Source organism: Crinia signifera, chromosome 1 (assembly GCF_055691185.1).
Source record: "Crinia signifera chromosome 1, ASM5569118v1, whole genome shotgun sequence".
Classification (NCBI taxonomy): Eukaryota; Metazoa; Chordata; class Amphibia; order Anura; family Myobatrachidae; genus Crinia; species Crinia signifera.
Genome location: NC_139217.1, coordinates 86,139,493 through 86,155,167, shown reverse-complemented (window position 1 = coordinate 86,155,167; position 15,675 = coordinate 86,139,493). Strand labels below are relative to the sequence as shown.

At 41.1% G+C, this 15,675-nt stretch overlaps 1 protein-coding gene across 7 annotated transcripts in view; it reads left to right on the top strand.

Annotated features, from left to right (window-relative positions):
* The window catches only part of FAT1 (FAT atypical cadherin 1), a 206,393-nt gene extending 191,144 nt beyond the window's left edge, over window positions 1-15,249 (top strand). For 3 of the 7 annotated variants that reach the window (XM_083169337.1, XM_083169366.1, XM_083169346.1), the window contains 3 exons: window positions 333-467; window positions 10,765-10,800; window positions 13,758-15,249. In XM_083169337.1, coding sequence (XP_083025463.1) covers window positions 333-467; window positions 10,765-10,800; window positions 13,758-14,386 — 800 coding nt within the window. In that variant the 3' untranslated portion in view covers window positions 14,387-15,249. Of the gene's footprint in view, window positions 1-332; window positions 468-2,202; window positions 2,262-7,419; window positions 7,480-10,764; window positions 10,801-13,757 lie in introns of all 7 variants that reach the window. The other 4 variants (XM_083169355.1, XM_083169376.1, XR_014469766.1 and 1 more) reach the window with 3 other exon arrangements.
* The last annotated feature ends 426 nt before the right edge of the window (window positions 15,250-15,675 follow it).

The following is a 15,675-nucleotide window of genomic DNA, read 5'->3' as shown; positions in this document are numbered from 1 at the left end:
TTACTATGGAAAATATGATCTATCCATTTTAATAATGTTCTGTAATCCCCTGAAGAGTGATAACTCTCTGTTGTGCACATGTCGTCTCAACAAACCATTGAACCAAATTACTTTTTTTTTTCTGCCTTGGAGATTTGTCACTGCGCTGTGTCATTTCAATTATTATTTCATTTCAAAGTCATTCCGTGATTGTTACTTTCGAACATCTTTCATTGCTGCTTTGCCTGAACTGCACATCTACAAGACTGTCCTTTGGGGAATGATCAAAAGGTAGATCTTGCTAATTGAGTGTCCTTAACTTTGTGACATTGTATCTTCTTTTCTGCTTTCAGCTAAGGTTGATCTTGACCCATGTCTTTCAAAGAAGTCTCTTGATGAAAAGCCTTGTCATCTATACAATCCTCGTGAAAGCATGTCTGAGATTCAGTCTCTCAGTTCCTTCCAATCAGAATCTTGTGATGATAATGGTATGTATGGAAAATGTGCAAATATGTGATTGCCAAATTGTATCTTCATTGCAGACAGCTCGGATGGTGTAAACATGGCACACTTTACTTAAATGATCACAAATGCCAGGTTTATGAAATATGAAGGACATGTTCAAAATCTACATTTTAAAATGTCAGAGTATTGTTCCTCATTTCTCATGTTATTTTGTCCTCGGCCTGATGCCACTGTGGTCTGATATGCGGCGTATAGCATCAGCATTTTTAACCCTTTGCATTCGAAATTTGTTTTTTGTTTTTTGCAATTCAGAGTCTGGTTTAAATTAAATGTAATTTTTTTTTTTACTTCAAAAATGGTCTACATTGAAAGTTGAACAATGTTAAGATTCTTATTTTAAAGTGGCTCACCATTGGATCTGCTACTAGCGCTAGGGCTGTAGAGCCTGACTAGACGTTAGATCTTAAGGGGTTATTGCTCTGAACCAGCATTTTTAATGCTCTGATTTCCAGTAATACCCCTTTTACATCGCCGCAAAAACCCAGGTCAGCGGCGGTGTAAATGGGTCCACCCGTGTCCCTTTACACAGGACTTCTACCCAGGTCCTGACCTGGGTTGAACTTGGCTAGGACCTGGGTAGAGGGCAGTGTAAACAGGTACGCCGGGTCATCCGACCCGGCTCCCGTTTACATCAATTGGGGAAGGCACACACAGCCTCTGCTGCTGTCTGCTGTACTCTGCAGACAGCAGCAGTGGCAGGGAGGAGGTGAATGGATGCCTGTGTGCGGCATCCATTCATCTTGCGGACGGGGGCTGGGGAGGTGCATAGGGGCTGAGGGCAGCCCAGCAGCTTACCTTGGTGCTGGGCTGCCCCCAGCACCGGCGATCAGCGGTCCCAGTGGGGGTGATCGCGGTCCTGGCGCTTGTCATCTCCAAGCACTGCCTCCGTCTACACTGCGGGTAGGTAAACGATGAATATCCCGGATCCGACCTGGCTTGGATCCGTGTTCCAAATGCCGGGTCGGATCCGGGATTTATGGTGTAAAAGGGGTATTACAAAGCAACTGGTTGCAATGTTACTGAAGATCAGAGGAGATTTACTAAAGATTCTCTTACTTCGGCGTAAATACACTCTACACTTGTACAGTATATTCAATTTTGCATTAGGCAATGTCTTGGCGATGGCAAGTATTATTCTTCTAAGTTATGAAGAGCTCTATAAATTGTTCTGTAATTGTATTAAATGCAAATTTGATTCATGCGCTTCCACCACAGTTCAACACTACATAAATTGTTGTAACAAACGTTTGTTATTTGTAATAATTCCATAGGTACGGAGTTCAATATTGAGTTTCGGAGATCCTTTAAACCTATTGTTTAAAGGAGAGCAGAAAAGATTTCCGAGTAAGCAATATAATTCTGATTTATCGTTCACTCCCGTGAAGTGCTTATACCCACGCTCTCCTGTTGTAAGAGCTACTCGTCTTGATTAGTGGTTAATTAAACCTCCTTGTTAAGGTTAAATGCTGGCACACTAGAGCAGATGCAACATCATTCCTTATTTCCTTTCATAAGGACCTGACTGTTAATCATGCTCTAAAGCTTTCTCTCGTTCTCTAATCACTGGCTGAGCTACAGAATGAAAAATGACACATTTATGCTTTACCGCTTGAACGATTGTCGGCCGTTTGCTCTCTTTCTGTGGTCTCTTGTAAAGGGCTTATGTCTCCTTTCTCTCCTCTTGTGCTGCGGCCCCAGTTCCTATATGGATCAAATCACCACTGAGTGAGAGCAGAGTCTGACAAGAGGTGCTCACTGTAAGTTTGATGGAATTTGGGAAAAAAGGAAGTAGCGTTTAAAATCAAGGAAAGCAAAAACCGTTAATTAGCTAGCATTGGTCAGAGGCTGTTAGAAGTAGGAAAACCTCTGATGTTCTGTCTCCCAGTTAGGTTTCGATTGATTAACTGCAGGTGTTTTTAATCTCCATTCATCTCTCGCTTTTCCTACATCCGTTCCAGGTGCCAAAGCAATATAGATTTTCACATAATTTACACATGCTTAATGTGAAAGTAGATTTACAAAGAGATTCCAAAATTATGCATCGTTCTGACAGGCAAGATATCCCAGAATGCTAAATAATTGGGGCTAAGATTTGTTTTTTGAAATGTCTATAAAAATACAGGGCTACTTCCTTTATTTCCTAATTTCGTGATTTCATTTCTGTTTTGTAGATTTTTGTTTTATATTAGAAAATCTAAACATTTATTTTATGTTGTTTGTATATTTCCTTCCTTGTGTAGTGTTGTGGTTGCTGGTGTTGTGACTCCTATTTATGTACTGATACACCATGAAGGCTGTTGGGGCAGAGGGGACATTGTAACGAGGCTCTCTACTGTGCCACTCACTGTGCCATTGTCATGTTAATCGAAGATACAAGTTTCCATATTTATTTATTTGTTTATTAACAGTTTCTTATATAGCTCAGCATATTCAGTTGCGCTTTACAATAGGAGACAGTGATACAACAAACTGGGTACTTACAGAAAGTCCAAGGTATGAGGGCCCTGCTTGCAAGCTTACAATCTATCTATAGCTGGATTCCACGTAGAATGATGTGCTTCATTCTCCACGTTTCTTTTAGATTGATCATTATAATCGATATAAAATTGTTAGGAACAAGCAGACAGTATTTGGGAGCGAAAATGTAAGCTACACACAAGCGTCTTTACAAGACCATCCAGTGAAAATGCAAATGCTGAAAGTGGTCTTGATGTTTCCTGCAGACGGCCAGCTGACTAAGCCTCAGTCGGTCTGTTGTAGTGCTCCCAGTGAGGCCTTGGCCTTGCTATTCCTGGAAAACGAGGGCAGCGCGGCCCTGTTCCCAGGTCTGATGGTTCCTGACTGGTGCCCTAAGTAGTAGGTTCTAGCATCTGTGGCACGTTTAAAGGTGCCCATACACAGTACAATTGCTGGGTGCGATGAGATGCGCGCTCCCGTCACACATCTCATAGCACAGCCCAAAAAGAATGTGCTGTACATACTTTTAGTACCACATCTCATCTCATTGCATTGCAAAACCTATGCGATGCAATGCGATCTAGTCCAAATCGTATACAATAATTGTACCGTGTATGGCAGGGCTGGGCAATTGCGGCCCTCCAGATGTTGATGAACTACACATCCCAGGATGCTTTGCATTAGTTTTGCTATGTGGCCATGCTGAAACTGATGCAAGGCATGCTGGGATGTGTAGTTCATCAACATCTGGAGGGCCGCAATTGCCCAGCCCTGGTGTATGGGGACCTTTACACCCATCATGACCAAACTGGCAGACAGAATTTGCCCAGTCATAATGCTGGATTTTGTTAGCAATTATATAAAACACTTGAGCAATTTATTTTCATGTGAACTAAACTGAATGTCAGCATTTCATAGAGTGATATAATAGAACCTTATTTTGCAATAATCAAATGTATTTTTCGATAATAGAGAGCTGAGTATAATAGTACAAAATATTACATGCTGTTGTGTAACTAGAAGAGGCCTGTCATTACCGTATGACATACTTTATTAATGCAGAGCAATTCAACTTCTCTATTACATTGTCTCTCAGTATTAAACCATACGGTATAACTTTCATTTGCACGTTCTAGATTTGATTTCTTTTGCATTGATTGTTTCATGCCATTGTTACCCACAGTGCGTCTTGTGTGTAATATGCTGCGAAAGTCAGCTGGTGGTGGTGGTGACAGTACTTATTAATGTACAGTGTAATGTTAAGAATGTATTAGCTTGTGCTAGGTTGTCATAGGGATATGTATCCATGGAAATACGCTTTTCAAATGAAGTGATATTACTATAATTAAAGTAAATATACTAGTTTTGATGTATAGCTGTCCATGCACGCTGGTAGTTGGACAACAGCTGTCCTCAATTTGCCTAGGCCAGAACTATGTGAAATTGAGTCAAGTGCAGTAGAACTATATATTTTCTGAAAAAAGCATAAAGTGTGGACTAGGATTTGCTTAAAGGTGTAATTTTCCCTCAGGGAGCCGTCTGGGGGGACAATACAGAAAATGGTACAATGGATTAAAATGTTAGCGTTGATTACCATTATCTGAAGTGATCCTTCTGGAATTACTTTTTTATTGTAGAATATAACAATCTGCTTCTGAATTAAGACAAGTTACTATATCATTCTGCAGTGTTCCATTTAAGTTTTCTTGTTGAATCTACAGATTATGACAACTTTTGTTGTTGTTGTTGTTGTTGTCTGCTATGATTGCAGTGTAGTTGTAGATGTATTAAGCATTAACAAGAGAGAAATGCAAGAGAGATAAACGTCCAGCCAATCATCTGCTAACTGCCATGTTACAGGCTGTCTTTGAAAAAAGTCAGTAAGGAGCTGATTGGCTGGACTTTTATCTCTCTTTATCACCCTTGCATTTATCTCTTGTTAAGGCTTAATACATCTGCCCCAGTATTCCATGTGCATGCTCTCCTTATTATATTACAGACAGACTATTTTGCATTGTAGTATCTTCAGCATTCATTCATTTTAGTTTATTTTATATAATGTATGTTCTTTTTTGCTTGTACTATCATGATCATCAATTTGTTTTTAATTATAATACTCTGTTACAAAGTATTAATATCATTATCTCTTAAGGTGGTGTACACACGGTGCAATATAGTCGCTTAGCAATTTTGGCTTATTGTTCATCGCTATATCGCTCAGCAACCATATTGCACCGTTCACCGTTTGTCCCACTGACAAGTCAGCACTGAAGAGTCAAAATCGCAGGGGCATGCTCCTGCCACCATTAAGGGCTGGCTGCGGCAGTGCGCTCCTAGCGATTAATCGCCCTGTACACACAAAAAAACATGGGTGATATGGTCTCTCAGCGACCATTTAGCCAGAGATACTGGCTAATATTGCCCTGTGTGTACAGGGCTTTAGGGGAATGCAGTTCACTTCGTGCCCAGTACTGAATCTACCGGGAACTGTTTCGGGTGAAATGCTGTACCTGCATGTGGTAACTCCACTAGTCCTAAGGCAGCAAAGTTGCAGGTTTAACCCGCAAGCAACAGAGAGAATTAAATCCCCTCTATGTTTTAATTAGAAAAAGTCAGAGATCTTGTTGTAACAGTGGCCGCAATCACGCGTAGTATTGGTTAAGCGTATTGCTTCTGCCCACTTATCATACCTAAATAAATATCTTGCCATATGTAGCAGTGGGTGGGTCATATAGTGTATTTTAGGGTCTTCACTAAATTCCTATGAGTAGCATATAATATTTACACATTGAACTCCCAAGCCCCCTTTCCTGGGCAATCTTTTCTGAACATGACGGGGCTGTTGCAGGGTTGAGTCAGCCTCGCAGATGTATCTGCCACTTTTTTGATGTACATGCTCTGGAACTTCCTGTACACAGCTGCAGGCAAGTCATGCGAACTAACAGAAAAGCAATCGGTCGCAAGAACAGTTGTGTACGCTCCACTAATATTTATAGAATAAATTGGTAAAATACCCAATATAGTAATTATTGTGGGTCAAACAACTACTCAAGGCTGCTCCCATTGGCAATCTGGAAGTTGCCCAAATAAGAATAAATGTAAAGAAATTATATAGTCATGAGAACCTCCACTTGTGGCTATAGGGCATTTCGTGAGAGTGTGTCGATGAAATCACCTACTATCAATAAGTCGACACACAGGACAATATTCACATTGACATCCATTCATGCTGAGCGGGTGTAGTTACTGCCAACTTATGTTCAACTCAACTTGTCGGCCCCTGTTCCAGCAACAGCTCCGTACACAGCACTAGCGCCAAGCCCAATTCTGCTGGACCAGAATGACCAACCTGTGGCTCTCCAGCTGTTGTAAAACTACACATACCAGCAGGGCCGGCGCTACCCACTCAGCAGCTCCTGCAAAGCAGGGAGGCGCCATGCTGAAAAGGCGCTGTCTCCCTCCCTGCTCTGCTAAAGATGCCTCAGCCCTCACTGTCACTGCCTCCTGCACGCCACTCGCAGTGCCTGTCTGTCAGCAGGAGGGCGGCAGTATGGAGAGGCTGAGCAGCTCCCTGCACCACGCACACACTGTCCTCCTCCTGTGACCTGCCCCCTCTTCCTCACGGACACTTGTGCTGAGGCATGTAGCTCTGTCTGTGAATGCCTGGATGACATGTCATGTCCGGATCCGCCCCCTACCCATTGCTACCTGCGCCTGTCAGCTGTCACTCAAATGATGAACAGGCAGCAGCGCTGTCTCCCCTTCCTTCCCTCTTCTCAGTGTGCTGTGCCAGTGCCACTGCCAGTCCTCAACACTCCGCCACCTCTATCTCCTCCCCTCTTGCATGCCATGCGATGCGATGCGATCTAGCCCATAACATATGCGATTCTCTTAGCATGTATGGGCACATTTAGTGCCTGCAACATTTTGTGGACACAGCACTGAGATGGTGTATGCATACATGTACATGCACCCGAGATCCTCCATAGGATTGCATGTTGCATACACTCTCACAATCGGGCTGCAACTTGTTGCAATGGCAATGTGAAAGGGCGCAAAATGTATGGTTTGCAGGAGGGCGCCGGACACCCTAGCACCGGCCCTGCATACCAGCATGCCCTGGAACGTATTTTCTATTCCTTAATAGCAAAATGGTAGCAGGGCATGCTGGGACTTGTAGTTTTACAACAGCTGGAGAGCCTATTTTTTATACTCAGTGCTGTAAAGGCAGCAAATAAAGGTCTTGTAGGCTGCCCACTGCTCACCATTGTTCTTTATCAGCACTGCTGATCATTGTGTCCCAATCATTTGGAAGGCCCATACAATGTAGCAGGGTAATGCATGGTTTATGACACAGTCTAGATACAGATAATACATGCACTAGATATACTACTACCTGTATGTATAGACGTTACAGTCCAGGCTTGATTTAATGTGTTTTTTCTTACCTTTTACAAGCTTCCATTGTGACAGTAATACACCTTGTCAATGCTGTTGTTGACTCGGTGGAAAATGAAGGTATATATGTTTATGTGATATAATTGCTGTTTTACATTCTGGCTGCCTTATTAATTTCGTAATGATATCTGTGCATGTGTTGGAAATGATACCTGTTTGTTCATGTGATAACAACCAGTATTCTAAGCGTTACAGCTGCATCCCGTGTTGTATTACAGTCCTTGCCTAGCGTGAGTTCATTAGGCTTCTGCTGTGTATATTTGTGTGTTTCTACATGTCTGCCCTTTCATTGCAACTGCTTGTTATAGCAAGTGGCTTACATCAACAAATGGAGATGGTTTATATTAGGGGGCACGTGCATCATTTATGCCGGCGCATTGCTGCAAAACACTTTTATTTCCAAAGAGATTTATGGTTCTAACACTAAATCAACAAGAACAGAGCACAGTACTCCTAGGACCAAGTAACAGATGCTCCGATAAATGGCTCTGAGTCTGTAATGTGTCCACAGTATAACTTATTACAGAGCCGGAGCTGTTGGTGAACACATGCCAATTAAACACTGCAGCACAAGCTTGTACACTATTTGGCCCACACACTAACAGATATCTGATGCAGTGAGAGAGGCAGTCATAGCTGGAGGCGCTGTGTACTGCACTGATGTCCCTTTGTTTTGTATGTGCTTGGGTGTGTATTTGTAGTCTTTGTTGATCTAGAAGAATGAGTTATTAGAGTTATGCGCTGGGGATAGTTTGAGAGCTATCCAACTCCTACAAATCTTAATAGAGGCTCATACAAATTCAATCCCATACATCAGTGTTTCCCAAATCCAGTCCTTAGGGTCCCCTGGCAGTTCCTGCTTTCTACATCTCCTGGTTTGTAGCCAATACTGGCTGCCACATTTTAAAATATCTATAAGTGGTTCTGACGCCTGCACTATTGATGCTGGGTACACAACAGAACAATGGATCACCTGTCTGGTGATTGGTAATACCCTCTTCATACCGCAAATGCCGGGACCGCTCCCGGGATTAGGACACGGGTCCATTCCAGGAGAGACCCGACATTTGCTGCTTATTGCCAGATCGGTGACCTCACATGGGGGCGGAGCGATTGTGCGTCGTGTGGGGAGGAGGCAGGGCTCGGAGCTGACAGCACTGCCTAAAGAACCAGGTTTCTTAACCCAGGTTACCCATTCACACCGTACCATGCCCCGGGAAGTTCCCGGGAGCAACCCTGGTAGTTCATTTTTGGCCCAGGACCCATTCACAATAGCACTATACCTGGGTTGTTCCCGGGGCCAACTCGGGAAAAAAGGCTGGTGTAGTGTATACATATTCCCAGTCTGATGTATAGTGTGTCCGGTGCTTCAACTGGGCATGCAGTTACATGTTCCTCCCCAGTTGTGATGTTAGTCACTGGCAGCCTCTACCCAAGTGTACGATACACCTATATATCCACTGTTCTACAGGGCCGATCCAATGTGTCTGTGAACAATATGCCCATGATATATCAGCCAGTGTGTAGCCAGCTTCATTGCTCCTTGAGGCCTGGAGATAGGAAACACTGCTGTACAGTATACTCCAGGGTTATTGACAGACTAGCCAGAATGAAAAGCCTCCTTTAAATAAAGTTAGGTCCGTTCTCATCAGAGATCATTTAGCGCACAGGGAAATGTCATATTATCACTTGAGATCATCAAGGATAGAAAAAAAAATTACAGCGGATAAGAAAATCCACAAGTGCCACTGTACTTTCAGAAGATGACTAAAAAGAACTTTAAACACCCTTTATCAGTGTCCCCATCTCGACTTAGATGACAAGATACAGCTCTGTGTAGTTCATTAGGCTGTATTTAAACTTTTCGCCATTCCTTGCATGGTGATATTCAGAGATTCCAGTTAGCCTCCTCATATCCATATTAAAGGGAGTTTGGTGTGAGATGTGCAGGTTTATTATTACTTATTTACAGTTTCTTATATAGTGCAGCATATTCCGTTTCGCTTTACAATTGGAAACAACAGTGATTAAACAAACTGAGTGGTAATAGAACGATATAGAGGTATAGAGGCCCTGCTTGCAAGCTTACAATCTATGACAGTAAGATCTTATTGGCTATTAACTGTCGCATGTTTTGGGTAGCCAATAAGAACAGTTTGGATAAATCCAAGCTTTTGCTAATGTGGTGGAATGAACCGAGTAAATCTGTACCCACACATCTCTTGTTGGTGGAAAGATCAGATTTAATCTAGACATGTTTCCTATAGTTTATACATATACCCTAGTGTACTGTATTCTGTTTATAAATAAACTGGTCCTCACACATTGCAGCCAACGTTAGCTCTGGTCCCAGAAAGTAAAAGGAACTCTTTTTTTTTTTTTTTATTATTCTTTCTCCAATTATCCCAAGAAGTATATGGTCAACAGATCTACGATGTCTAGCTTGACCATGTTATGGTCACCCACGCTTAGTCGAACCTGTCTAGGTCGACTAAAAATAGTCGACCACATCTAGATGGACCATAACAGAAGTTAGACGCCAGCATGGTCGGCTTCAGTTTTTCACGTTTTTCTGGGTTCATCTAAGGGTGGTCGACCATAACATGGTCGATCTAGACATCGATGAGATGTGCAGGTTCTGATTTACTCTGATTTCAAAGCAGGATCTTATTGGATATCAACTGTCAACAAATGTGATTTGGGATAGCCAATAAGATCCTGCTTTGAAATCAGAGTAAATCAGAACCTGCACATTTCTAACCATAACCATCCCAAACATGGCATTCTCCATTGTCAAGTCACCGCCAATAATTGTTTTTCAAAGGCAATTTAGCCACTTTGCCTTTCGCTAGCACTTTCTCTATGTTTTTAGAGTATTTCGCTTCATTGTAAGCCTATGTGCCATAACATTAAACGGTATTACCAGGTATTCCTTGCCTCTTATGCTTTCATTATGAAGCAAGGCTCTATTGGAGACTAAACTACTAAATGTAATAGCCGCCTGGATTCTGAGGCACGGAACTTTTGAACGAATCTGCCCATTTTTTTTTAAAAGCAGCAATCATTTACAAGGCAAAACCATGTTAGTTTTGCCTCGTAAATGATTGCTGCTTTAAAAAGTCCTGCAGAACTGGGAAGCTATTACATGTAACCCTAAATAGGCTATTAGGCTAAATGTATTACATATGTACGCCGCAGCATCTTGTGAGAACCTTACCATATATTTATGTTTGTGCCACAAATGTAATGTTTGGATGATGAATTGCAATTGAAATAAATAAATGTTTTATTCCACCAGATTCTAATATAATGTATTTCCCATTCTTTTTAATTTTGCTTTCAAAGAGTCTTTTGCAGTTCCTGAAGTCAGGAATTCGAGAGGTGACTTCTGCATGTTGTTGTGTATTTCCTACTAATCACTTTTTATTTTCTATTTTGTTTTTGCATATGTTTAACCTTCACTTGCAATATTTGTGTTTGTGGTGCTGTGTTACTGCACAATGTGTTGCTATGTATGTGATTTTGGTCTTAAAGGAATCCTGCTGTTGTCTGAATGTAATGTTCGTGTTATTAATGGAGATGGAAGTGTGCTTGGGGGCATGATACACTGAATATGTCATGGAATTGGAGTTTGCAAACTACTGAAACAAAAGAATAAATATGATTTATAGGGACAATAGTCAGTCAATCCTAGAGGACTGTCATTTGTTTTAGTTACATTATATGCCACTGCCAAAGCTTTAAGCGAGTGATGTTTTAGTAAATCATTGATAATCCGCTAGAATTAGATGCAAATCATATTTGCGTATATAGAAGTTCTCCTCTCTGGGAGAATCTCAAAGAGGAGCTGTAGCTTGCCACTGTCGGGGGCGTTGTTGTGCTGTACATCAATAGCCACACTTTCCCAATTTAAGGGTAGGGGTGTGGCTAACTGCCATGATTTCGCATCAACTAGGCCACGCCCCTCAATTCAAAGCCAAGATTCCCAAATTAATCTCCTTATCCTGCATGCTATACTTGGGAGATGCCGCCACTCTTCTGTAAGTGCGAGTGAGTCTCCCGCAACTTGCAGGAGTGTAGGCAAGTATGGTACAAACGTTGCTGGTCTTTTATCTTGGAAAAACCATGATGCGCTAAAGTGATCAAATGTAAAATGTACGATTACGCCAAAACACACAGCATATAAGGCATTTAAATATAATCAGGTGGTAATATCAAAAACTGTGAGCTAAAAAGTAAGTTTGAAATTTAAAAAGTGCTGACAAATATAAAGGATAAGGGCAGATTAGCCATAATATATAGATTATACTGTAAAAATAGTGTACATGCAAAATCAGACAATTAAATGTTGCTACGGACAACCAATCAGATTCTATTTATTGTCTTCTAGAAGGTGCCAATTAATTAGATTCTGATTGGTTGCTATAGGCAACCTCCCATCTTCAATAGAACTCCCACCTTAGCACGTTTACCCCACCATCTCCAATGTTGTCACAGATTACGTAGATACTGAAGTTAGAAAGTAACAAATAACCTACTTATACAGTTTGGGTTTTTAATGGGAAAGGTATGAAAGAAACGCAGATTCATATTGTACAAAGTCTAGCTGCATCCTAAAAGCATTTTCCTTATACAAGACAGAATGGATATATTCTTCCCAACTTCAGCTGATCTTAAGAAAAAACTTTCATGAATGCTTTCACTATTTTAGACACATTACAGATACGCCAATCCTAATTTTAAAATGTATCAAGGTGGTCATGGCAACACAGCTGTTCCACTGGTGGGGCAGAAGTAGGAATATGTATTTCCACTAGCTTTTCATGGCATGGCATAAGTCACTGGCACCCCATTCACACACATATATATCCCAGGAAATTGGCCAGTATACAAAACCAGCAAATTATCTCCGCCCGACCCTTGTAAAGAGAAGGGTCGGGACTTGGGACTTTTTGATGCTGGCTGCTCGCAGGGTGATTAGGGGTTGTAACCCTGCAATTTCTGTCAGTTCCCAGAAAATGTAGTCGTTCCCCAGCCTTGGTGAGAGAGCGCCGCTGACAACATCACCGGCCTTGGTACTTATGTAGTATCTGGGCTGCCGATTTTCTGATTGTATGCCTTAACTTAAGGCATACAATCAGATGCAATTTGACGTGATTTTCGGCAAAATCGCATCGAATCGCATGCGATGAGATTCAATGCGATTTTGCATAGGATTCAATGTTAACAAGGTCCGGTTCATTTCCCCAAGTGGGCATAGAGTTGATTTTATAAAGCGTGGCGAGCGCAGCGAGCCACCGAGCCCGAAGCGTGGCGAGCGCAGCGGAAAACATTTTACGTAATCCGCGGCCCCTCGCTGGGCTTGCTGCGCTCGCCACGCTTTGGGCTTGGTGGCACGCTGCGCTCGCCACGCTTTATAAAAATCAACTCTATGCCCACTTGGATAGTGGGGAAATGAACAGGACTATGTTAACATTGAATCCTATGGAAAATCGCATCAGATCGCATGCGATATCGGATGCGACTTTTCTGACCCGATTTTAAAATCGGGCGCCCAGATACTAAATAAGTACCCCGGCCTCCTTCTCCCCATGGCCATCGCAGCATCGAGTAAGTCCTGGCTTACTCGCTGCTGCAAACAGAGGGGAAAACCATTCAGTGGTGAATGAATGTGAATGGTTTTTCCCTCATGTGCAGGGCTGCAAATTTGTGGGCAGGTATTCTCTTGTGCGGGGCAGCATATTTAACTGGTCACTAGTCCGCAGGTTTCCGGTCTTAATCGGGCCCTTTATCCCAGGAATTTTGCTTTCACAAATGCCGAAAACCTGGGTTATGTGTGAAAGGCAAATAGGAGGCACCGCTGGGTCAGTAGTAGATTAAAGCCTTTCACTACCTCAGTCCAATATCATCATCATCATCTACTTTGTAGCACACAACCGGTTTTACACAGCATGACATCCATATCCGTCCACACGCACCCCTACAAACCCACTTGCGCTCACTTTGTCTAATGGCTTACCAGCATTGAAAATAGTAACTGAAACTGAATGCTGTTGGGTTCTCGGTTCAATCTCAGGTTTATTTGTAATAAAATGTATGTTCTTGCTTAATATGTATATTCAAAAAAGAATAATTTTTAACACAAACAACACTAGAGCACATTATGGTCGTTCTAGCTAATTTTGTGACATAAAGCTTTGCATGATTATCTCTGGAAGCTACCACTAAATGTTTGCCTATTTTAACACATAATGTTTGCACCTAGACCTTAACACAGAATTCTATTAATTTGCATATTACTTAATTGTTGTACTTTTTATTTTCCCCTTTTCACATAGGTTATCACTGGGATACTTCAGACTGGATGCCTAGTGTCCAACTGCCGGATATTCAGGAAAACCCAAAATATGAAGTTGTTGAAGAACCTGGTTCACACTACACTGACCCAAATGTAATAGACACCGATTACTATCCTGGAGGCTATGATATAGAAAGTGACTTCCCGCCTCCACCTGAAGACTTTCCTTTGCCAGATGAGCTTCCACCACTGCCGCCTGAGTATGAACAGTTCGATTCAATGCAACCACCCAGAGAAATAGCTTCTGTAGGCAGCTTAGGTTCATCAACAAAGAGTAGGCAGAGATACAACCTGAATACGTACCTTCCTCAACACCAATATCTAACAAGTAAGTCAGAACCTCAAAGCACCACCAGTGGAGATGGTAATGGTTACAGAGAGCCTCGTTCTGCTCCCTACGTGCTAGGATATGGTATAGACTTTCATGTCCCCATGGTGGACAACATGTCCATGTCGGAGTACACTTCTGCAGCTTCATGCACTGACGTGTCGGCATGCTGCGAAATGGAATCTGAGGCCATATTAAGTGACTATGAGAGTGGAGACGATGGCCACTTTGAAGATGTGACAATTCTCTCCCTGGATTCCCAACACCACACAGAAGTTTAACACCATTAAAAGTGCCTGGACATTTGTTAACATCATCATTTCATAGTATAATGTTTTTATGTTCAGTATATATCATTTTTTTTTTTCATTTTCTGTAGCATTAATTTTTGTTGCTTTAGATTGAATCATTTGGTGACCTCTTTCTGGGATATCTGCAATACGTCATGTCATGTGTGCAATGTATTTCATTCCCAGATCTACAATACAGAAGACAAATAGACCAATTGGGTAGGCTATTTCCACTCCATTTTTTTTTTGGACCATATGGATTTTTTTTTACCACTACCACTACATACCACTACATCATGGTAGCATGGCGTGTATTTATAAAGTTTTAATTATAATTTGAACTTTTTTTTTTCCACTTGTAAATGTAATGTACAGTTTTGATTTTAGTAGCATTAACTAGATTTTGTAGATATTTTGTGGATTCATTTCCCTTTTGAACACAAGCTATTTCAAGGTTTGCCCTTTATACTAGCTAGCAGATTGTTTCAATAACCAGGGCTTTACTGTATCTCTTTATTCCACTGAGGTTTTGACTTCTGAAATTGAACAATTTCCTGATGTATCTACAGTAACAACTGCATATAATTGACTCTGAGCCTGACGCTATGGAGCAAAAGTGAAAAGTGTCTTTCAGAGCCTGTATTTCAGAATTTTTTTCCCTTCTTGGAAAGTGTAATGGGGACCCACTGCATACCTGTTTAGAACCAAAAGTAACATGACACGGTTTTTATGGTGTCTGTATATTTGTGATGCAATGGTCTTGTAAAGGTTTTTACTGAAAACTACCATTAGCCAGTCTTTCTTACTGACAATAAATTATTTAAAAAAATACAATAAAAATGTATTTTGTTTCATTGTCCTCTTATTTGTGGAAAAATGTAAGTATATAATTTAATTTTCGTAAGCAACCACTAGGTGGCAATATGTGTTTGTTGTAATAATAATAATACAGGTAGTTTCCAATATCCAAAATGCTTGGGACCAGAAGTATTTTGGATATCGTATTTTTCCATATTTTGGAATATTTGCATACCATAATGAGACCCAAGCCTAAACACAAAATGAATTTAAGGCTGGAGGTCAATTATAATATATTTTTATGCATTAAACAAAGCTTGTGGTACAAACACTAAATTAATTTGTTCCATATATGCTCTTTACACACATCCTGAAGATAATTTTCTACAATATTTTAATATTTTGTGCATTAAACAATATTTTTGTACATATATCTATATATATCTATATATATATATATATATATATATATATATATATAT